General features: G+C 41.6%; 1 protein-coding gene across 1 annotated transcript; it reads left to right on the top strand.

Moving 5' to 3' along the window:
• The first annotated feature begins 786 nt into the window (after positions 1 to 786).
• On the top strand, positions 787 to 19,780 carry alg14 (ALG14 UDP-N-acetylglucosaminyltransferase subunit). The gene is made up of 4 exons (XM_071514661.1): positions 787 to 931; positions 3,468 to 3,619; positions 4,320 to 4,442; positions 18,063 to 19,780. Exons 1-4 carry the CDS (start codon positions 787 to 789, stop codon positions 18,291 to 18,293), a joined length of 651 nt encoding a protein of 216 aa, XP_071370762.1. The 3' UTR covers positions 18,294 to 19,780.
• Positions 19,781 to 24,058: the final 4,278 nt, after the last annotated feature.

The raw sequence follows: 24,058 nt of genomic DNA, 5'->3' as shown, positions 1-24,058 counted from the left end.
TGAGGGCCTCATTTGCAGCCTCATTTTTTTTTTTTTTTTATCCTTTTTCAATTTTTTTTTTTTTTTAACAGAAAAGCCTTTTTTCTGATTTTATCCTACTGCATTGTGATTTGTATGTAGAGCACTTCACATATCCAACACATTCAAGTGTTGAAATAATGTATTTGTGTGTTACTATATTACTGTATACTGTAACAGTCTTTTACAACATGCTACTGTGCATGAGTGTACATCTGAACATGCAAAAGGCATAAGCCTACTCATGAGATATTCATAATAGTGTTTTCCATTGAGCACATCAGTGTGTAGTCGGTTGTTAGAAAGATGTATTCATATGATGAACAGGGTTATAGGTGCCAGAGATGGAGGAAATGGCCACTTGAAATTTTCATATGCATACTTCTCTTTTATTTACGGAGTACAATTTTTAGCATGTGCTGATTTGGACCCCTAACCCTGACAGCGTTACTGTAATACATTCATGATTTTAAGTCACAGCTCGCAAACTCATTATACATTATGAAGGTGAAAACTAGCAATGATAAATTGAATTTGACAAACCTATATATTTTTTTTAATTAAGGATTAAAGATAAGTTATTTTCACTAATTTGTGCTATGAGCTTTTATAGTGAAGAAGAGGGTTTATCCATAAAAGTAGTGACTTTGGCTTCCGGTAGAGGGCAGCAGTAAGCCTTGGCTTTAATTTAACGTAGAGAAACGGACGAACAAGAAGCGGAGTTTCTTTTACTAGATTTGGCCCTATCGATATGCCGTAGCCGTCATTATGTTTCTCTTTGTCGGATTGTTGTTTTGTGTTTTTTGTACGGTGTTTTTATTTGTCATACGGTTATATGTTGTTGTGACGACCGGATCAAAATGTAAGCCAGGAGCCAAAGGTCCGGTCACTGTACTTGTCGTTGCAGGTTCAGGTAATAACATCAACTACTTAGACGTGTGTGTTGTTACCAGCTAGCCCCGACATGTTCTGTTCTCTCGTATAGAGAAAACATCACGCAAAAATCTATGCAAAATCTGGCAGTTGTACACGTTAACTACATACTTTTCCAACTCGTTAGGAAGTATAGAGAAAATCGGCATAAGTAATCCACCAAACAACATAGTGTATTATGAAATCTGGAACTTTAGGATTGGTTCCCCTGTTAATATCCCTCAACCAAAATGCACCATGTTTGGCGTTAGCAAATGGAGTGAAACGCGTCTAAAAGTGTAAATATTATGGAAATAGGTGCTGCTTGGTGGAACAGATGTATGCCGAAATTACCAAAAGACCGTAACGATTCGTATAAGTTCTAAGTCATTTGTGCGAGGTGTGTGACTTTGACGATAAGCAAGCACATTGAACTGCCAGATTTTTCTCCATACAAGAGACAACGGATCGTGGTGGCGCTGCGAGCTAGCTAACTTCCGTAGCCTCCACGTTAGCGTCACCACCACTACTGCTACTACTGCTACTCCTAAATACCACTACTAACATAATGAACAACTTTATCTATATAGCACATGGAATAACATGGTTTACAGAGTACTTTAGCAATCAGATAAAACCTAAGTCGAGCTACAATTAAACAATAACTGAGACTGTTCGTATTTTTCCATAATGATACCTCTATACACAGATGTGTTCTGATAATGATAGTGATAATGAGCACAGATATCAATGCAAATATGCCTCTTCTGTATAAGGGGTTCCTGCCTCTGGAGTTTCGATGCAGTGAACGGCTAGTAATGCACATAAACAAATCTGCGCATTCGGTATACCTGCATTTGTAAATTAAATGGGTGTATAGTTTAAAAAAAATAATCCTACACCTATACCATTACCTTTTCGTATATCTAATCCATGTACCTTTTCATACTTTCAGAGCCTGTAGTAGCCTATCTATATGCTCTGGTTCTGTGTTGGCCAAGTTTAACCATTCAAGTCTTCTCTATCCTCTCTACATGTATGATGTCAGACATTTGGGTGTTTGGTTTATAGTTTTCCGAGAGAGTTATTCATTTTCTTAAACACTAATTGGACCGTTGAGGCCATAATATAGCCTATACCAACTCTTAAGTCTAGTGATAGTTCACTTTAATTGAGCACCTCCAGAAGAGTACTCGTCCTGTTAATTGTGTTTACAACTATTCATTTAACTGTTCATGTTTGTTAATGAAATTGAAACTCACAACACAAAAGGTACTGCTCTTTGCATTCAATAGTGCTTCCTCGTGGTGACGCAAATATTGTGCCTCCTGCGATTTGAAAATTGCAGTAGGCCATATTGCGATTTCGATAAAATTTCGATTAATTGTTCAGCCCTAGTTAGATATCTTAGTCCCACATCTTGTAAGGACAGAAAATGTCATGTTTATAAAGAAAAATGTTCATACACATGATAGATGACATTAGGGCTGGGTGATATGGACAAAATCAAATATCACAATATTTTTGACCAAATACCTTGATATCGATATTGTGACAATATTGTAGGGATGACTATTGGTGCTTTCACTATTTACACAATGAGAGTTTTGATAAATAATCATCAGTAATGTGGATATAATGACTAAGTGGGTAAAGGCAAATAATAGAACAGCTAGTACAGTCTGGTAAGTTCAGAAAATGACATCACTTTACTGTAATGCAGCCTTTAAAACCAGGAAAAGACACTTATGCCATATCACCATATTCAAAATCAAAGACGATATCTAGTCTCATATCACGATATCGATATAATATCGATATATTGCCCAGCCCTAGATGACATGCCATCGAGGCAATATCAAGAAAATATTCAATTTGACAGAATGTCAGTTAACTGTCGTCAACATTGCTATTTTTTTCATGATCCAGTAAAGCTAAAAAATTCCACATTGTAGAAGTACTGTAAAGAATTTGCATTGGAAATCCGATAATTTGTGATGGAAATTGGAATTTGAAAAGTTAATTTGAATGAAAGCTGTGCCATGACAATGTTATTACAACAAAAAGTCATCCAAGACACCATGTCGTAGTGCAATTTAGGGCTGAATGATTTTGAAAAAAATATCTAATTGCAATTATTTTGACTGATATTGCAATTGCGATATGATTTGCGATATTAGAGGGAATGATAACGTTTACATCATTATTCTCATTTTCTTTGCAAAAAGTATTAATATGATTATGGTGTGATTTTTGCGGGGATCTGTACCAAACAAAGATGTTTTCTTAAGTCTGTAAATTATGATGTGTAGGCCAGGACATCTCTGCAGCACCACAATATTTCATTTAAAATGATATTTTGACACATATTTTGCCTTTAACAAATATTGCTCCTCCTGCGATTTGAAAATTGCAGTAGGCCATATTGCGATTTGTATTGGGGAAATCACCCATCCCTTGTTCATGTTTGACTTCATCAGCAAACTGTGCCTTGGTCGGTCCACATGACACTGAGGCTTGTGCTGTGTGTTCAACAGGCGGACACACTACAGAGATCCTCCGGCTGATGGAGAGCCTGTCTAGGTCCTACAGACCTCGCCACTATGTTATTGCTGACACCGACAAGATGAGTGAGGAGAAAATCTGCACCTTTGAAAGCTCAAAAGACCACACAGACTCCGAGTCACAGGTATGGACCCAGCTGAGTCAACACTATGCCTTTGTGGACTGATTTAATCAAGGAGATGTAAATCAGTGGTTCTCAACGTGGGGTCCAGGGACCACCAGGGGTCCTTGAGTGAGTTCCAGGGGGTCCCCAGCAAACTGATGAATTGTTAAACTTCAGCATTATTTCATTTACAATAAGTTCACACAATTAGAGAATGTAGAATAATGACTATTTTGATCACAGTTTCTCTGTTATCTCTCAACCTACAATACAGATAGTCATGGAATTCTGGACAAAATCATATCTAACAATAAAAATATTCTCAGATTTGGGTTTGAGAGACAAAATCTCATCATACGGGGGTCCGTGGCCCTAATGTGGACTAAATTATGGTCCTTGATATGAAAGAGGTTGAGAATCACTGCTGTAAACGAATGTCTGGGGTGCAATACTAATATTCGTCAGCAGGTGGCATGGTTAGTCTTTTCATCTGTGCTTCTCTTCAGATGCTTTTGAAGTCATTTTAACCAGAGGTACAAACTTGAAAGCAGTTTGAATATCATCATCACATATTTGTGTTTCATGTTGCTCATATTTGCATAGAAATTAGTAAATGTAAAAAAAAAGAAACAGGCTTTGCCAGTGTTACCCAAGTTATTGCCTTAGCTTTTGCAGGTTTCACCCTTGTGTTTAGACATGTGTTGGTCTCCCTTCCCCCTAGTTTACCATCCACCGGATCCCGCGGAGCCGTGAGGTGCATCAGTCTTGGAGCTCGTCGGTGGTCAGCACTCTGAATGCCCTCCGATACTCCGTTCCCCTGGTCTTCAGACTCAAACCTGACGTGGTAGGTTGCCCCCGAGGCCCGTCAGTAGCCATTCTCAGCCAACATAAGCCACTGTACTTTTTTACTAGCATGGATTCACAGTAAAACTTGAATTGCAAGGGAAGGAAGGGGTAAGTTGAGCCATAAAATCATTTGTTTATAAATTATATATTGTATCATAGCTGATAAGAGACGGTAAAAAGGGTAAAAAGCTATGATACAATATATAATTTATAAACAAATGATTTTATATTACACAAACGAATGATAAAATAACATAAATTATAGCATTACTAATAATTAGTAAACATTATTAATGATCATTTCATTGTTTGTTAACAGTAAAATAACTATTAACTAAAGTTTAATTAACTATCAATTTACCATTTATTAATGATGGTTATTATAAAGTGTTACCAAATGTGCCACTAGCAATGGGACAGGTTGAGCCAAAAGGCCAACTTTTTTTTTAATGGGTTATAAGTTTTAAAACGCATACCTTTTGCTATGTTTACGCCTGGTTTCCACACTACTCCAGTGTTTTCAGACCCCTAAAACGGAGACTTTTGAAAACGCTGCTGACCCCGTTTTAGTTGGAAAACTCCGGGATTGCATTTTAGTCTGGACGGGCGGAAACGAAACGAAAACGATGACGCAGACGCCCACGTTCGCTTCCTGATTGGGTCTTATCAGTCACAACGAATATATCGCCGTATTTGCTTTGCGACGACTCCCGATCTATGTTTTCCGCCACCTTGACCGCCTTCTACTCATGTGTTACTTTCAGTAACAGTTCCACCTCGTTGACGGTCCAAGCAAAGAAATCTCTGGTCGTACATTTCGCCATTGCTGTTCTTTCTCCGTAGTATTTTCTGCAACTAAGCAACCAACCGCAGAGTAGACAATCTGCTTCCTGTTTACACCGGCACAGGCATGCCCAGTGTACGTGAATGGTCATGTGAGATGCGTTTTCAGGCGTGTTAGTATGGACAGAGATTATTTCTGAAACGCTCGTGTGGACGGAGATCGTTTTCATTTTAAAACGCCGTTTTAAAACGAAAACGTATTAGTGTGGATATGGCCTCATTCACTTTCCCCGCTCAGATCTTCCCAGCCCAATTCAGGGTTTCGAACCATCGGTCTGCTTCTCTAACCTTTTAGCTGGTGCCATCCACCACTTCATATCAGTGAGGTGCTACTGCATCGCTGTCAGTCAGTTGTGCTAACTGATTGCAGTTAGCATGTCTCTCATGAACTCTCCATACTAGTCCGTTTTCTCACCCAATGAAAAAAATCTTCCCCACCTGGCTTGTGAAATGCCTTGCAGAGCTGTTAGCCTCAGCCTTCCTCACTGTTCTCCTCCCTGGCCTTTAGCTACTTAATAGCGTGACTGTATCTGGAAGAAAACCAGTCCATACAGGCTGTGTTGTGCTCCCAGTAGAAGGTAAGGAGTCAATACGCCGATGACACGCACATAGACAAACCTAAATGTAATTCCTCTTGAAATGTACAATGCTGACACTGAGCTCACGTGACACAACAAGATCCCACTCATTAAATCACGTCGCTTTTAACTCGTTGCTGATAGATTGGCTTTTGAAATCTCTTACCGCTTCAAACGAAATATTTAAAAATACCCCCTTTTGATGATGCCGTCATCGTCGCAGGCATTTTCGCGGACAAAAAAACACTGTCAACTTAATCAGTGCAACATGCCAGCTATTATCCCATGCAACAGGACAAGGAAGCAGACTGAATGTTCATGCGAATCCAATTGCGGACTGCCTTGTCAACCTCATCAAAGGCGTCATGAAGATTTCCAGAGCCAAGCCCCCCCCCCCCTCCCAGGCCTACTAATTATCACATTGCTTTCTGCAGTTTGCAATTAGTGCGTGTGTGTGTATAACGTGTGTGTGTGTGTGTGTAGAAGATGTCTTACTCTGTTTAATGGGCCGCCTAGGACTGCTGGATGAGGCTTATAGGCGTTCTTTACTTGCCTTATAGAAACCAAAGATGGAGACAAGCAACACTGTATTGTACATCTTGCCCGAATGGGAAGAGCAGGGTCGCGGACGTTTTAAACACACCACCTAACCTCTGCCCTATGGCGCCATTAATTGTGCCATGTGCAAGTCACAACTAACTCTAGGATGATACTGCTGAAGGTGAACTCCTCCATGACCGAAGACTGTGTTACACTAACGCATTCAAAAGTCTTTTGAATTTGCTGTCAGGACACCGCGAGTAAAGTTTTCTCTAGACTCAAAAATACATCAATTACTTACGTGATGGAAGTCCTTCATTTTGTTGGTTTTATTTTAAACCAATGTATCATTCCCTACAATTCAGGTCAGTACAGCTATTTCCTTGTTGGTGACATCAGAATTCAGGGAAGGTCAAGTCAGAGAAATCGAGTCCATCCCCAAACCCTGAGTTCCCAAGTAGTATTTACTGTAGTATTATTTATCTGAAAGCTGAGTGAACAGTATTTTCTAGTGGTATTTACCATCTGAAATCTGAGGTGAACAGTATTTTCTAGTAGTATTTACCATCTGAAAGCTGAGGTGAACAGTATTTTCTAGTAGTATTTACCATCTGAAAGCTGAGTGTACAGTATTTTCTAGTAGTATTTACCATCTGAAATCTGAGGTGAACAGTATTTTCTAGTAGTATTTACCGTCTGAAAGCTGAGTGAACAGTATTTTCTAGTAGTATTTACCATCTGAAAGCTGAGTGAACAGTATTTTCTGGTAGTATTTACCATCTGGAAGCTGAGGTGAACAGTATTTTCTAGTATGGAGCTTTTGTGTACTGTCTTTCCCATATAACGTGAACGCAGTCTTTTTTTCCACAGAGAGACAGTGGGTTCAGTCTCCGAATAAATGAACAAAATGGGGCCCCTTACCCTGCCTACCCCCCCCTCCCCCTGGCCTTTCCTCTCTACTCCCACTGGCTTCCCTTGGCCTGGGTTGAGCACTGTTGGGGGAAGGATCTAGTTCACACCATGTGGCAGGACCTGACTGGCTCCTCCGGCTGAGGGAGAGACACATAGAAAGATACAGAGAGAGAGAGCGAGAGAGAGAAAACATTTAGTATGTCTTTGTGAGCAGACATACTCACAATGGTTACTACAATGTCTGATACGCCCTTACTGGGGTTTGAATGATTTGAACCAGCCGACGTATGGTTTGAATGTATACGCTGTTTCACATTTTGTAAACTGCTTTGACAGTATTGTTTCTGATTAACAGTCATGACCATGAAGTTAGTGAAGTGAGAGAGACGGAGGAGATGCAGTATCAGGTTTCCCCCCCAGTCTGTCTCACGGGTGGGAGAGGGACTGAACAGCGGGTCGCACTGGGGTGGAGCATCACGACTGAACGGGGTCCAGGACGGCCCCCCCTGGATCCAGAACCACCGGCTACGTTTACATGCAAAAAAATGTTTCTGTTCGTAACCCGGTAACTCAAGCAACCTGGTTTTGGGTTGACACGTGTAAATACTGAGAAACCTGGTTAAGATTCAAATCAAAAGTTCATGGAAACAAACTAACCTGAATAAGACCTTAACCACTGTATGGACAATAGCCGGGTTACTCTGGCATGGAAACAAAGCCAGTGATACCTCTGAGGAGTAATAGTGGATAGTATTGAAGCAGTGTTAGATTGTAGCATCTCGGTCCCAAACACACACACACACACCATTGGTTGCACACACAAAAGACTGGTTGCTAACTTGCCAACAGTATAACCTCATGCCTGGAAACAAGTAGCTCATAGATTTCTCTCTCCATTACTACTGTCCTCTTTATCTCAGGAATGTCCGATGACGTTTGTGCAGGCAGCCATTGTGTAGTCTACCCCCCCCCTCCCTCCACCCTCCTGCTCCCCACGTTCTAAAAATAAGATTAGAAAATTCATGTCATTACTTTACAATGTAATTTAATGCTGCATTCATGTCACATGGGAACGAGCGTAAGAATGGGATGGCATCTTGTTGTTGCAACTTGGAAGCTTTCACGTGTTCAACTCGTTATAATGCCCACATTCAAAATAATTTGTATTTATGAATTTATATAGAATCAACCATAAACAAAGTGCAGCAGTCATTATTCACTTTTTGTAGTAGACTTGATTGTATTACTGTGAAAATAACAGATATTTTTGTATTGTATTATTTGTATTGTCTTCAACTGCTGACACTCCTACTTGTAATTACCACTAGGCAAGTCGTATTTACGGTAAATCCAATGTCATGAAAATGTCCCTCCCCTTTATTCAGAAACATTGCTACATTGATGTTTCTTTTGCTGCTAGTTATCCTAGTAGCTAGCAAGGCTAGCGAACTAGCTAGACCAGTGGTTCTCAAGGTGGTGTCCGGGGACCACCAGGGGACCTTGAGGGGGTTCCAGGGGGTCCCCAGCAAATTGATAAATTGTTAAACTTCAGCATTATTTAATTTACAAGAAGTGAACACAATTAGAGAATGTAGAAGAATGACTGTTTTGGTCATAGTTTCTCTGTTATCTCTCTATCTACAATACAGATAGTCATGGAATTCTGGGCAAAATCATATCTAACAATAAAAATATTCTCAGATTTGGGATCCGAGAGACAAAATCTGATCAAATGGGTGTCCGTGGCCCTAATGTGGACTAAATTAGGGGTCTAGCACAAAACCAATAATACTGTAGCTGGATTGATGTTAACTAAGCTACTATCATGGATAAATTTGAGGATGTTACGGTTGGTTAATGCTTCCCCCACATGCTTGAACAGGTTTGATGTAGATGCAATTTATGAAATAATATGTCAAAACATACTTAAGTAAAATTGATGACTTCAGAAAATGCTCAAAAAGTCCACAAAAAAGCTACTTAAAAAAAGCTCCTACACATCAGATTGCTAGTATGTTTAAGTCAGCCTTGTGCTGCCAAGCATTAGCTTGGCAGCATGAGTAAACATAGTGAGTCAGAACTTGTTTGTAATACGACTTGCATAAATGAGGTCTAAGTGTCTAGTAGAATATTGAGGTAGCCTTGTGCTAGAATTTGTATATAATTATATTATAGGAAAACAAATACACAGACAAATCCAGATGCTGTCCAGTCCCCCATCACCTAGCTAAGTGTGCAACATCAACTGTTACTGTAGTTGACATCAAGCACATCAAGGAGATAGGCAAGTATTTTGGCTCTCCAGAAAGTCTATACCCTTAAACCTACAGTATACAGGCCTAACCATTGACCATTAAGAGATGCTTATATCTGTGTCAGCTGACCTTTGTACGTGCAATGGGCCCCTACATTGTGAGTCATAGAGTAAACATGGATAAAACAACAGCAGCCGAGAGGACATACCAATACCGTCAGTCTTGGATGTTCCTGTGTCAGTTTTAGCTCTCTCTGGGCTAAGTCTCTGTTTGTTCCCTCCTCCGTAGGCAGTAGGAGTGGTTCACCATCTGGTTTACCTTAACCTTATTAAGCAGCCAGGCCGGCGCACAATGGAGAGGCCTGTTCGCTCACTGTGAACCACATTCTGATCAAGAATATGATCTCTTTTTCCTTCATCTCATGTCATGTTTAAAGTTACCTGAGAGCAACCATAATCATGCAATGGGAAAACATGTTAAAACTGGCATAGAGGCAAATCAGACATTCCTAGTGTATATTTGCTTATGCATGTCAAGACACTATGTCAAGAGATGAGACACCCCCCTGACTTGGTCCGTACGTTTGAGAATAGGTTTGAGTATTTTAAAGGTGCAATAAGTACATTTTTTACTGTCCCATAGCACAAAATGACAATATATCTGGTGGGGTTGATAGGGTTGTTGATCAATACCAATTAGAGATGTTCGATACCATTTTTTTCTTCCCCATACCGATTCCGATACCTGAACTTGCGTATCGGCCGATACCGAGTACCGATCCAATACCAGTGCGCTAAAAAAAATAAATATTATTATTATTTTTTAACAGCTGTATACTACTAACCCTGTATGGATGTGATATGATTGCTATCATTGTTGTATGGCCTGGCTCAGGTTAAACCCTTTGTAAAACATGAACAAATACATACAGAGAATGAATGCCATAGAACTTTATTATCTAGTTTGACAGTCAGTCATAACTGAAAAAAAACAAAAATAAATAAATCTAGGAATAAATAACAATTCCTTTAAAAAACTGTTAAAGTGCAGTAAAATAAAAGACATTTAAAATTGTAAATAGTACAGTAACCATATAAATTTAGTATATAAGTATAGCTTTCCGGGAAAGCGGCCGTTTTATCCGGGTGAAACTACTTTAAAGTTGATGTTTTTTCGGGGGTAATAAATTACGTGATATCGGATCGGTGCATAGACTCGCGTACTCGCCGATACCCGATCCAGCATTTTAGGCTGTATCAGAGGCATGTCCAATACTGGTATCGGTATTGGAACAACCAATACCAATGACTCAACAATTACTTGGGCAGGCGCTGAGATTTCTGGATTTCAAAACTCACATTCCGGCCTGTACTCTCTGTTGGTGTCAAGACTCCCAATTACTTAATGCACCTTTTGTTATGTACAAGGAAATGGGACTAGGTCATTGCCCGAGCTGAACCAATGTGTCCGTCACTTAGTCTACCTTCACATCTCACAGGTAGATAAACAAGGTTTAGGCTGTATCGCGCCATCTGTTGCAACAGAGCTCCGATGACAAAGTGAAGAGCCTTGTAACTGGAGCCCCACGCCGGCCTCTAGCTGTCAAAGATAATAATGTCAGGAAGCGTCACATTCGCAGACGTTTGTGTCAGGCAGCTGTGCAAACCGCCGCTCTATCAAGAGAAACACCTAATGCATAGTCTGTCTGTCAGATGGGAGGTTAGATGAAATGGTGAACGCAGCCAACTCATAAAAAGCACTCTTGATAAATTGATGTTCCTCTGGCACCTGAATGAGATGCTGGACCAACTTTCCAAGAGCTTTCTCTGCCTTCTGGAGCCCCGTCGTACAACTTTTGTGTTACTAAAGAGGCTGACTGTGCTGAAATGAAAAACTGCTGTAAACCAGACAAACAGACAAATAAGCTTACTCTGTTAAAGGGCTAAGTAATCTATGACCTTAATAGACCTCTATTGGCGACCAGTAGGAATTACAGACTCGCTATGGTGGCCTGTAATTGATACAAACAATAAAGTCACATTTTCCCAATCTAGAGGCACCAGCTAGGTAATTAGAGAGACAGAGATCCAACAGAAAAGTCTAGTGAAGAGGTAATATATCACCATGCTGGAATAATAATACTGCTTTAACATTGTTTATTTCGATTGAGAAGAAGGCTTTTTTAGCCTTTGTCGCTGAAATGTGTTGAAACGCCTGTCGCTCACTCGTAGCAACATCCACCATCGTTGAGCAGTTGAAAATGTAAAAACTGAAAAATTCTGAAAGCCAGAAATCTCAGCAGCTGGCCAAGTATTTGTTGAGTCATTGGTACTGATCAACATCCCTATCAGCCTCCCACAGATATATAATGGTCAGTTTGTGCTATGGGACTGTAAAAATCTTACCAACTTGTTCTCAGATTTATAGACCAAGTCGGAGGTGAATCACTGTTTATTGCACCTTTTAAAGTCCAGAACAATTACCTGCAATGTAAGTCTCCCAAAGCTCTATATTTATTTTCAAAATCTTAACACCTGATGTTTAGTCAGTTGTGTGATGATGACTCACCATGTCTGGCTTGGTGAGTCAGTGAGATACACTTAGTCACCCAGTCAGCTGGTCTTACTCAATATAACTGAGTAGAGTTTACCTGCAGTGGATGGTGACAGTGGAAGTCATTATTATGTGTGGCCAACCCGTTTCTCTGTTTTTATGTCAGCACATATACCTTGTGATTCTCAAAACCTCAGGCTTGGCATAATGATTGTTCTTGTGTATCAGTGACTAACCTGCTGTTCACACCAAATTCTAATTGATGCAGCCACAACCTACAAGCTAGCTGTCCTCCCCAAAGCAACATCCCTGGTTTGTCAGTCTTTTGCAATAAAGAACAAGGTAACAGTAAAGATGTTGTCCTCCACCAGTGGTGCAGTCCACCTCTTGGCCAGTCAGTAACAAATGTGGCACCTTGTTTGACCTGTAATAGTAGCACCCCCTTGGACCAATCAGTGTAATTTTGAAAAATGTTGGAACACAGTAGTAAATGCATCATTCCTAAGTGTCGTCAAAATCGGATCAGCAATGTTTGAGGTATCGCAGGTGACGGATGGACGGATGAACAAACGAATGAATGGAGACTGATCCATAGCCCCCTCCCCCCACAACACGCAGAGATTAGAGCCTTGCAAAAAGGCTTTTTAGACCGCGCCCTCAGCTGAGTGCTGCACTGTCACTGTGCCATGTGGGCAGTATCTGTCTGTCGACAAATTATAGTGTTCAAACAAAAAGGCAGGTTTCCCTAACACACCTGTTATCTGATGTTACACACCGCCTCGCCATGCTGATCACGGGGTTTTTCAGCAGCTTAACGTAGGTGATATGCCGTTGCAGAGAAGAAAAAGGCTAGTTATTTAGCCTAAATATGAAAAAACAAAACAAACTCATTGAGACACAGTATTATAAGAACACAGTTTTTCTCTGTACTTTGTAAGACTGAATGTCTGGAAAGGGAGAAATCACATACAACACTTCGCAGAGAAACAGTAGTTTGTGTACTGTGTGTTTAGCATATTCATTGATGATGACGGTTCTCCATGCAACCTCCAGGCCTCCCAGCCTCGCACATGTTCGTCTCTCAGGGCCGTCGGGCTGGATTACACAGCAGAAACCTCTGGGTTGCTGGCCACTGGTTGGAAATGAAGCCAGGGACTCGGTGCCAGAGCAGGCATGCCAGGAATGTTCAAGCCAGGCTTATGAATGCAGTGCTACTAAAGAGACGCTCTAGACTACAAGCTGCTCTTAGAGGCATGGTGAAAATTCTGGCACAAGCAGCTTTCACATTTTCCTGAGAACAGCATGCAATATTAAATTGCAGACAAGTGGTATGTTTTATAGAGAGGGCCCAATGATAGTTTAAAGGGAAAATGTGACCAATTTCTCATCACGAAGAACAAAAGTTTCACATTGGCACTTCAGTGAACCAAGAAAGGATTTGTTAGCGTTGCTAGCGTTGAAATTCTTACTGGAAACCACTGGGTAGCAGCTATCTGCAATGGGTTGCAGTCTTCTAGAAGTTTGTCATCTGTCCACAAACTTTTACCTACCAAGTGTAGGGTGTGTACACATAAATTAACTAGCCAGGCCCAGCCCCCCGGAGTCCCTGCTTGCATTCGGCATTTCTCGGTTTCGCTCGTTGTTTGTTGTCGTTTGAATTAGAATTTTTCAGTTTAGGGTTAGATGAAATTGTCCATCTAGAATCTGCCTCCACTTAATCATTCAGCAGCCATGGTTCAGGGTTCCCAAACACGAGTGAACAATTTCCATTCAAAATGTCGTCCTCTTGACTGCCCCCGAGCTGCAGTGCAATTATTCCAAGCTTGCTCGCTGCCTTTGCTTGGTCCTCCATAAGCGCTATGAGGGGCGAAGCTATTGTAACAATAGGCCTATTGCTACCCATCTCATGTACAAGTGGGGATAGTTGATAAATTAGGATTTTACTGAAGCTCGTTGGACACCAAATGCATCTTGTCTGAAATGCTTTTAAAAGTGTACTAGTCCATAACCATTCGGGACTGGCACTACACTGCGTGGGTGCCAGTCCCGAATAGTTCCATTAATAAAACTGTGTGGCTGGCTTGTCCTAGTTGTTTTTATATGGATGTCTTAAAAATGGCCACTCTTCTTCTACGCCTCTTCCCTGTGAGCTGTACAACATTAGCCCCTGTTGGGGGCTCGCCGCACAGGGAAGAGGCGTAGAAGAAGAATGGCTGCCATTTTTAAGACATCCATATAAAAACAACTAGGACAAGCCACTCAAAGGTGAGACTTTATACTTTATTCAAAATTCTTTCAAACAATATGTGTTACTTGTGTAACAGAAAAGGTTTGAAGGACGTCAGAAAGCTTGTCAGATTGGCAAAATTCGGTCTGGAAACCTTGCCCACATGCAGTCAAAGTGCCACCAAGATTTTATACACACGTTTTTTAATGGAACGACTTGGGACTGGCACCCACGCAGTGTAGTGCCAGTCCCAAGCAAAGCATTAGGCTTATATCTAGTTCACAGCATTACCCAATAGTTTCTAAAGTCACTATTGGTCTCAACAACAGTACTGCATACTTTATTAATTGGCTGATACGAGGACAGTGACAAATTTCACGCTTTTATTTTGAAGGCAGAATCTTAACACTGCCAGACACCTTAGCTTGGTACAGCTGGCACCTTGCTTCACTGAGATTCACCACACTGCAGATATTTTTCCTCCTGTCAGAAAAGGATTTTATTACGCCAAAGCGCTGCTCATTAAAGTATCAGTATCAAGACAACTTTGTTTGCCAAGAGAGCTAGATCGACTCTGATGGTACAGATACTGAAATGGTGAAACTAACATTAGGTAGAGTACAGCTCCTACATACTGACAAATGATCTCTCTCCCAATTCGCGTGGAGCTCACCCTATAAACCAATAAGTCAATGCACCTATTTGGTGGGTGATTTATTCAGTTTTAAAGCCTCACATTGTGTGCATCAGATTGTTCTCTTGCATGAGAACAGCTGCAGACTGTGTCTTTCCAGTTAGGACAGAGCAATGAGCAGCTTCCCATCCAGCCGTCCAAGCTGCAACCGTATGGACTAGAGTCATCGTTTCTCTGGTGGTTGACAACTGGCTCATTGCCAGTAAGTGGCCCAGCTATGATGTGTGAAATATCAACACTAGATATCATCCCATTCATTTTGGGTTTTAACTGTTATTCCCCAGCACAGTGTTGAGGAAGCTTCTTCATCTTAAAGCTGCGTTAGGCAAGATTTTTATGTAAAAATACAGCTATCTTATCAGCCTAAATCACCAAGTGTGGCTAGAACAGAAGAGTGTCCCATCCCCACTCATTGAGATGCTGTAGATTCACCCTATTTCCCCAAATTACTATTATTATTCTGGTGTCAGGTATAGTCAGTGGTGGGAAATCTTCACATACTAGTGATGGGGTTGATTTGCGCATCAATCAATCATTGAACTAATCATCTAAATCAGTATATGGTTGGACTACACTCTGTACACTGCTAAGCAAGCTGACATGCTTTGCTCGTTTGTTGGCTCTTGCTAAAGAAAGAGCACAGAGGAGAACACTGAATCTGATGTTAGGACAAAGACAATTGTTATCTGCCTACCTTGGCAATGACTTCAAGGAATAGTTCACCAAAAAATGAAAATTCTGTCATCATCTCCTCACCCTCATGCCAGTTGAAACACAGGTGAAGTTTGTCCATATAACACACAGGGAGGCTGCCAGCACAACTCCATAGCAGCCTTCTCCAAAACAACTGAAGTCAGTGGGGACCAGTTCTTCAGAGTTCCATAAAGACCTACAGTATATTTACACCATCATTTAGTGCAAATCTTAACTACAGTTGATTGATTTGCAACAAATAATGGTGTATAGGTCTTTCTATTCTATGTTTTGGACTCTAAAGAACAGGTCCCCATTGACTTCAGTTGTTTTGGAGAAGGCTGCTACCAAGTTGTGCTGGCAACCTCCCTGTGTGTTATATGGACTAACAAATTTCACCTGTGTTTCATTTGGCATGAGGGTGAGTAGATGATGACAGAGTTTTCATTTTTGGGTGAACTATTCCTTTCAACGCTGGCTGGCTACTCCCCAAAACAAAATGGGCTTAATCAGCCACAGTCGCTACAAACTCACAAATTCTCAAACTTCCCGTTCAAGCCCAAAGTAGCCCCCAAGTGCTATGAACCGGTTTTGAATCGGTTCACCACTTTCAGATGGCCTGAAAGAGCTGTGCTTGTTAAAAGAATCTTAAAAGGTCTTCCCACCACTAGGGAGTGTTAAATCCAAATTTAAGAGTGAAATCCAAAAGTGTTTGTCATTGAGGTTACCAACACAGCTATTTGGTTCGAATAGACTCATGACACCTCAACGGTAAAACCCTCCCAGAGCCAACCCCCCAACCCACAATGACACACAGCATTAGGCTTATATTCAGTTCATGATGTTATAAAATCATTTCTAAACCGAAAAAAAAGTTGCTCTTTGTATCGGTGCGTCAGTTCGGATTCTAGTGGTTGTGACCGATTGCTGTGTTTTTTTTTTTATTGTTGCGCTGTATGTATTTCCAGGCTGCAGGTAGCAGTTATATAAATGGTGCGACTTTTCCATGCACAGCGCAGGGCAGAGCACCATCGTTTCCAGAGCAGTGTGTGGACAGGATATTACAATGCTAGCGTGTCTGTACAGCTTCATGATGAGTTCTCCAGACCCAGCGGCCTGCGACTCTGTCCGCTTTTCCCGTAAATCCCCAACTCCCTAAACTCCCTCGCCCTCCTCCTTTAGCTCTGAAAGCAGTTATTCACTGGAGGAACCCCAAAACCCCCCACCCCTCACCCTTTCTTTCGCTTTAGTCTCGATGTCTTGCTTTTAGTGCCCCCCCCCCCCCCCCCCCCCCGGTCTGAATCGCCCATTTTAGTCGTTCCTTACTGTCTCTCGTTGCCTTCCTATCGGCAGACTGTATGTTCAGCACATTCCTTTACTCTGAGTGAGCCGAGTGGAGGCTCAACTCGGTGATCTTTCAGCCGGGCGGCGTACTGCACGCTAAACAATGCGGCATGCGCGGGGGGGGGGGGGGGATTGTGGGGGTGGTGGGGCAGCTGGGGGATGGTGGTCACCCAAACACCAAATGTGACCAAATGCGTTTCACCTGGGTTGTCTGTTCTGCAGAGAGTTGGAGATGAATTCTAAAGCCATGATGATGATAATGTGTTGTTTTGAAGTTTCCGCCTGGTGTCTTCATCTTCATCCTCCTCCTTCAGCCGCTCACTATTCTCAAATCTTGTCTTTATGCATAAACTATAAGACTGTTGCAGATTTTGTGCTGACGAAATCAAACGTATTTGCAAACCTCAGGATGTCTGAGACACTCAAAGCCTCCCTGACCCGCTCAAACCTATTAAGCCAGTGATTCTCAACCTTTTTCATATCAAGGACCCCTAATTTAGTCCACATTAGAGCCACATACACCCATTTGATGAGATTTTGTCTCTCCAACCCAAATCTGCGAATATTTTAATTGTTAGATATGATTTTGTCCAGAATTCCATGACTATCTGTATTGTAGACAGAGAGATAACAGAGAAATTATGATCAAAATAGTCATTCTTCTACATTCTCTAATTGTGTTCACTTCTTGTAAATGAAATAATGGTGAAGTTTAATAGTTCATCAATTTGCTGGGGGACCCCCTGGACCCCCCTCAAGGACCCCTGGTGGTCCCCAGACCCCACGTTGAGAACCACTGTATTCAGCAACATGATGATTTTGTGTCCGATCTCATAAACAAGTCTGGGACAGTTAAATCAGGCCTAAAGTCGTGTAGTGTACGCCCACCTTTAGGGCTTGTGAAAAAACGTGTTGTCTCTCACGTTCTGTGCATGTGCTCATCTCTCTTTTTTGTGTGTGTGTGTGTGTGTTGTTTCAGGTGCTGTGCAACGGCCCGGGGACATGCGTTCCCCTGTGCGCGGCAGGCCTCCTGCTCGGAATTCTGGGAATGAAGAAAGTCCTGCTCGTTTACGTGGAAAGCATATGCCGAGTAGAGACGCTGTCGCTTTCCGGAAAGATCCTCTATTCCGTCTCGGACTACTTCTTTGTGCAGTGGTCGACTCTGAGGGACAAATACCCCAAATCCATTTTCCTCGGAAGAATAGTTTGAAGAATAGATTTTTCATCGTGTTACAAATAGGCAAAAGTACATAGAAGTAAGGGAACAAATGGGAACAAATATGTCTCGATGGTTGTTCTAATGTTGAATGTGAATGATTGCTCTATTTTTTTTAAAGTTGAGCTATATCTGTCTATTTTCTGTCTGCAATGTAAGAATTATATAGATTTTTTTATATAGATACACATGCAGGGTATCTGCAGATCCCCCCCAAAATTTTGAACAAGTCTTAAAGTAAATTAGCTGAATTTGAGCCTTATTATCTGAGGAAAATCTGGGAAAATATCAGTTATTTCAATTATCTGAATTCAAGCCTTAAAAATGAAATCCAGTTAATAGAGGTCTTTGTGCTGCGTAGCCACTCTTAGATTAAAGGAGTTGTGCACCCCAAAATGAAAATTCAGTCATTATCTACTCACACAGCGAGTTAGCCCCCCCCATTTTCTCCCAGCCTAAGGAAGTAAGTAAATGGGGCCATCTATTTACAGCTCCAAAAAATCATAAACTCTCCATCAAATTTCTCCGGCTCGTTCAGCATTATCCAAATGGTTTTGACAGCTTTGTTTCTTTGTTTTGGTTTTTACATTGGTCCTAAATTCAATTCCAGGGCATCAGCCGTGTGTTAAGGTCTTAAATTTGGCTTTGTGAAACCTGCAGATACCCTGGCATGTATCAGAAGACTTTCAGTTTAGTCCATTGTTTTCGGGTTAGTAGGGAAAGCAGTGAAAGTATTGAAAAATGGGACTACAAAACCGAGGGTACTGAAAGGAACACATGGCATGAGTTTGTTTTATGAAACTCATCATTGACATCGAGTAAATGCTGCTAGTATTAGATCACAGTCTGCTTTTGAAGAGAAACTAAGAAAGAATCCTGTGTCAAGGAGGACAAAAATCAAGATGGCCGACTGACAGGGTGATGAAAACAGCTCTTGTGCTCTGATGTGACAGTCGTCACTGCACAAGCGGAATGACAGTAATAACAGGCAAGACAGTACAAGATTGTCCGCAAACAGCGACTTCTCCGAAAACTTCCCTCCGACTCCCATCATTCAACAACTTTGGGTATTATGTATTATTATGTATAGTATTAATTATCACCCTTGCTCGAATGAAAAGGTGATGCACTCGAAAGCGTACGTTTCACTTCTGCTTGCCTTTTTTTGACATGTTTTTCTTGCACAACAGCCCATAATAACCCCTCTGTGTCTCTGGAAGCAGCAAGTGCAAATTAAAAGCATATTTGTGTGCTTGCATCAAATGGGCCTGTAACAGTCTGGCACATCATAACCAGCTCGGTTAAACCAACTGTTACTTATTTCCCCTCTGTGAACAATCTAGCTACTAAGTGTATTGGTATCCGTTGTACGAGTCCCATTAAAGACCGCACACTTTGAAAACCGACTGTTGTGCTATCTTAGGGCTTGTCGTTTTGGGTGTAAGAGGCATTGTCACTCCTCTGTTTGTGTTTCTTTTGTGGGCCGTTTCCTGTTCCTGGATGTAGCTCTGGCCAGGAAGAGCACGGACTAAATGGGAGGCAATCTGTTGGAACTGCGGAGAAGAGAGGAGGGGAGAGGAGGGGGGAAGAAAGAGCAAAAGTCAGTGCTCCAGGCTGACATCTGGGGCTATTTATAGGATGTATCTCTGGAGCATCTGGGAGAAACACACGCAGGCTATATCGGCCTCGCAGAGATAGCAGAGGGGTGTTTCAACTCCTTACTGCCTGTTCACACTGTGAGCAACTTGGTCACTGTTGCAAACCTCCCAAAAAGTTGTAAGATGACATGCATATCAATATATTTGTATGGGAAGCACTGTGATCATCAGACCTCTTTGGATTGGACAAGCAAGTAGTGCAAATGTACGTGCGTTGGCATCAGCTGTACTGGTTTACTGCCAAATCCTTTAGGAGTAAACATATTAACATTTCCCATGGTCCAAAAGAAGTAGCTACATTTGTCGCTAGGTGCTTTTGAGAAATAAAGTCACCACAGGGGTCTGAAAAGTCAACAACAGTGAACTCGGTTGATGTGTCACTGTATTCTGAGCGATTGTGGGCGGGACCAGAGGCTCTAGTTGCATCTCTGTAGTGGTCTGCAGCTACAAAGCTGCAGACCACTACAGAGCCCTTTGAACAGGCAAAGCAGTATTTCTCACAGCTATTGCCTTTCATAACACTACATCATTTTGATACGTTACCATAGCTAGCTACCGTTCTCTAAGCATCACTTTTGAGATGTTTATTACCTCTGCCAAGGAGGTTATGTTTTCAGTGCTGTTTGTTTGTCTGTTAGCAGGATTACGGAAAACCTACTGGCCTGATTTTCATGAAACTTCGAGGAAGGGTTTATCATGGGCCAAAGAAGAACCCATTCAATTTTGGAGTGGATCCGGATCTGACTCACGAACAAGCAATAATAGCACGAACCTTGGTGGAGGTCTGTGCTCTCCGAGCCCTTCTAGTTCCTGTAGTCTTTCAAATAAAAATTGTAGAGAACTGGGAAGCTTTCAACTTCTCCATATTGCACGTGCACTTGCCTGGTGGAACTGTTGTCCATGGAACGAAATCGCATTGATAGGGAAACAAGGAAGCGCAGAAATCTGATTGGCTGTTGATGGCGGACGACCGTGAAAACTTAAACTGTACCAACTAAGAGGGGAGGAGACAAGAGCTGTTGCAAAGGGAATCTTATTGGATCTTCAACCTCAAGAATCCAGGCTTAAATGAAGAACTTGATTTTGTTCCTTATCTGTAACTTTGAATATGTGTGTTCTCTCTCTCTCTCTCTCTCTCTCTCTCTCTCTCTCTCTCTCTCTCTCTCTCTCTCTCTCTCTCTCTCTCTCTCTCTCTCTCTCTCTCTCTGTGTGTGTACTTTGCAGCCCCCTTTATCTACAGGTGACTGGCCTTTTGGAGTATCCAGATTATAAAGAATTCTCTCCAGTTTAGATGGAATTTTTCCTAAGGATTTTACAGATATTTTGAATAATGGTTGTGAGGTGGGGTTTTTTTTGTGAACTGCAGCTCTCTTTGCTTTATACATTTTAACAGATGAGTGTCAGTGAATATCCACCCACTTTTCTGCTGCTGATTGAGCCACGCCTGGTGTCACTTTTGTTATCACTAGGTAGCTCTATATAAGCAAGCCCTTCTACTTGGCTCTATATGCCCTGATGAAGACGTAGGCCATACAATAAAGGCTTTTTAGCTTTTTCAGAAGAAGTGTGCCTTGGAATTTTTTTGGAGGATCAGCCATCCCGGCCACTAGAGATAAGCTGCATTCCCTTCTCTGTCTATTGTACGAACAAGCTTGTTGAGCGTCCACACGTCGGCCGAGTTTCCCTGGAAAGGAAAGGAAAGGAATCGACTTCTGGTGTCGCTCACAGTGTGAATGCACAGCTGGCGTGGGCCGCTACTGAACTAGTGTCATTTTTTAACTTGGGTCCACAAATTGCAGTACGTCCAACGAGCAGGCCCGAACTGCGGTGACGATCGACCGAAGAGCCTTTAGACAACCGGAATGGAATGCGAGTTCACTGGGAACGTTGGAAGCGTGGCGAACATGGTCTGAGTCCATAGAGACCGTAAATGATACCCTGCCCGGAGCAGGGCGGTATTTACCGTTTAATAAACCGGTACCGCAGTGTAACCAGCAGAGACGTAGCATGCAGCGGCGGCTCCTCAACCCCTCATCTGCGGCCGCTGGCGGGGGCCCCCGGTGTTGATATTGGCAATCTCTCTCGAGTTATTAAGTTGACGGGAAAGAGATGAGGAGGACCGGAGCTCCGCCGTGGCAGCTTTCCAACAGGGGAAGGTAAAGCGATCTGGCTCTGGGAGAGTTAACGCGTTAATGCTGCAGGAAAGCTCCTTTCTGCGTCCCCCCTTACATGCAGCGATTTGATTGTCCGCGCTATCAAAGCTATATCGGACAAGAGTTAAGAGTCCTTCAAGGGGTCATAAATCATGTTCTTCCTCTGCAGAATATGAGAAATTGTCCCCGACTTCCTGGCGAGTAGGTGTCTAGTCCGGTGGTTCTCAACGTGGGGTCCCCAGCGAATTGATGAATTGTTAAACTTCGGCATTATTTCATGTAAGATAACACAATTAGAGAATGTAGAAGATATTTTGATCGTAGTTATCTCTCTACCTACAATACAGATAGTCATGGAATTCTGGGCAAAATTGTATCCAACAATAAAAATATTCTTAGATTTGGGTTGGAGAGACAAAAATCTCATCAGATGGGGGACCGTGGCCCTAATGTGGACTAAATCAGGGGTCCTTGATATGACAAAGGTTGAGAATCTCTGCTCTAGTCTCTCCTGCATAGTGAATGAATAGCCCGCATATCAAGTTGTTCACTAACTCAAAAAGGCTGAACAAAGCAGGGCTATTGTCTGGGATTTGTGGCTGCCTCACAGTAAATATACACCTTATCTTTTGTAATCGGAGCCCTTCTGAAGATGGCCTACATCCTAACGCTGCCCTACGAACTCTAGACTCGAAGATGTTTCATAACCGACGACATCAGACTGTGTCAAGTGGAATTGTTCTGATGGAACTGCACTGACTATCTGAGGTGATAAGTTTGAATTATTATTTTGTGATCCTCCTACTCCTCCTACTACTAAGGAGAGCTTTCATGCACAAGAAAGCTGACCTGTACTAGGGCTCCCTTTTGGTTATGAAATTGCGTGTGCAAATGAAGTTTCATTCCAAAGACATTTTAACCAAGTGACATACTCAGAATGACAGAATGATTGCTGGCCTGAAAGTAAAATTGAATTGAATTGAACTGAATTTAAAATTTTTTATTGACAATATAAAAAATATATGTACAGCTTCACCAGAAGGCATCATATCTTTGTACATTATTTGTCAAAAGGATAAAACACAATAAAGCCCAAGAGCTTATTTCCATTGTGGTCCTTTGGGTGTAGGTGTGTGTTTAACTGTTAGTGATTGAATGATTATGTGAGCATAATAAGCATAAATAATGGATTATTGTCAACATTATTAGTTAAAGACCTTTGTCATAATGTAACATTTTACATTATGATATTTGAAATATTTAACAATGAAGATCAGATATTTTTTTCCAAAATAGATGTCTTTTTTTCCGCATTAAACCATTTAAATAAACTGTGGTAAATAAAGCAATAAACCTAAGTTTAACCAATAAACCAGACTGTTTAACCTAAAAACTGCAAATTTTCCAAATCACACTTTTCCCTTTCTTCACATCCCAGGTGTTGACAACCTCAATCTTAACATTTAACTGACGTTTGCATCCACTTGACCTTGAATGGGCCCGGGAGCCATGAAGGCATTCAGCAGACACAGCACTCTGCCATAGTATTATTCATGCCAGTGAAACTCCTGGTACACAGCCAACCTTTGACTTCATTTATGTGTGCCAGACGTCCAAACATTTATATTCAGACAGCGTAGGCTGTCGATGAAGTGATTTTTCAGGGTGATGTGTAAATTGTTGACCTGAATGGCGAGAAAAAAGCAGGCACTGGCAATCAATTTCCTAAGTGGATTGTAGTGTCATCGGATGGTTACCAGGCCACACCAGTTCCCATCCACTCATACTATTGTGCATTCAGATGAACAGTCAGCAGCAATGGATAGTAATGCTGTATTCTTCTATACGGGAAAGATGGTAAATACGACCATTCTACTAGAAAATACCGTTCACCTCAGCTTTTAGATGGTAAATAATACTAGATAACACCGTTCACCTCAGCTATCAC

The sequence above is a fragment of the Centroberyx affinis genome, unplaced genomic scaffold (genome assembly GCF_046629955.1).
Source record: "Centroberyx affinis isolate AG114_WGS23_722 - 3 ecotype Tasmania unplaced genomic scaffold, CSIRO-AGI_Caff_v1 ptg009476l_1, whole genome shotgun sequence".
Taxonomy (NCBI): Eukaryota; Metazoa; Chordata; class Actinopteri; order Beryciformes; family Berycidae; genus Centroberyx; species Centroberyx affinis.
The sequence above is the reverse complement of the archived record's forward strand: the minus strand, read 5'-3'. Positions and strand labels throughout refer to the sequence as shown.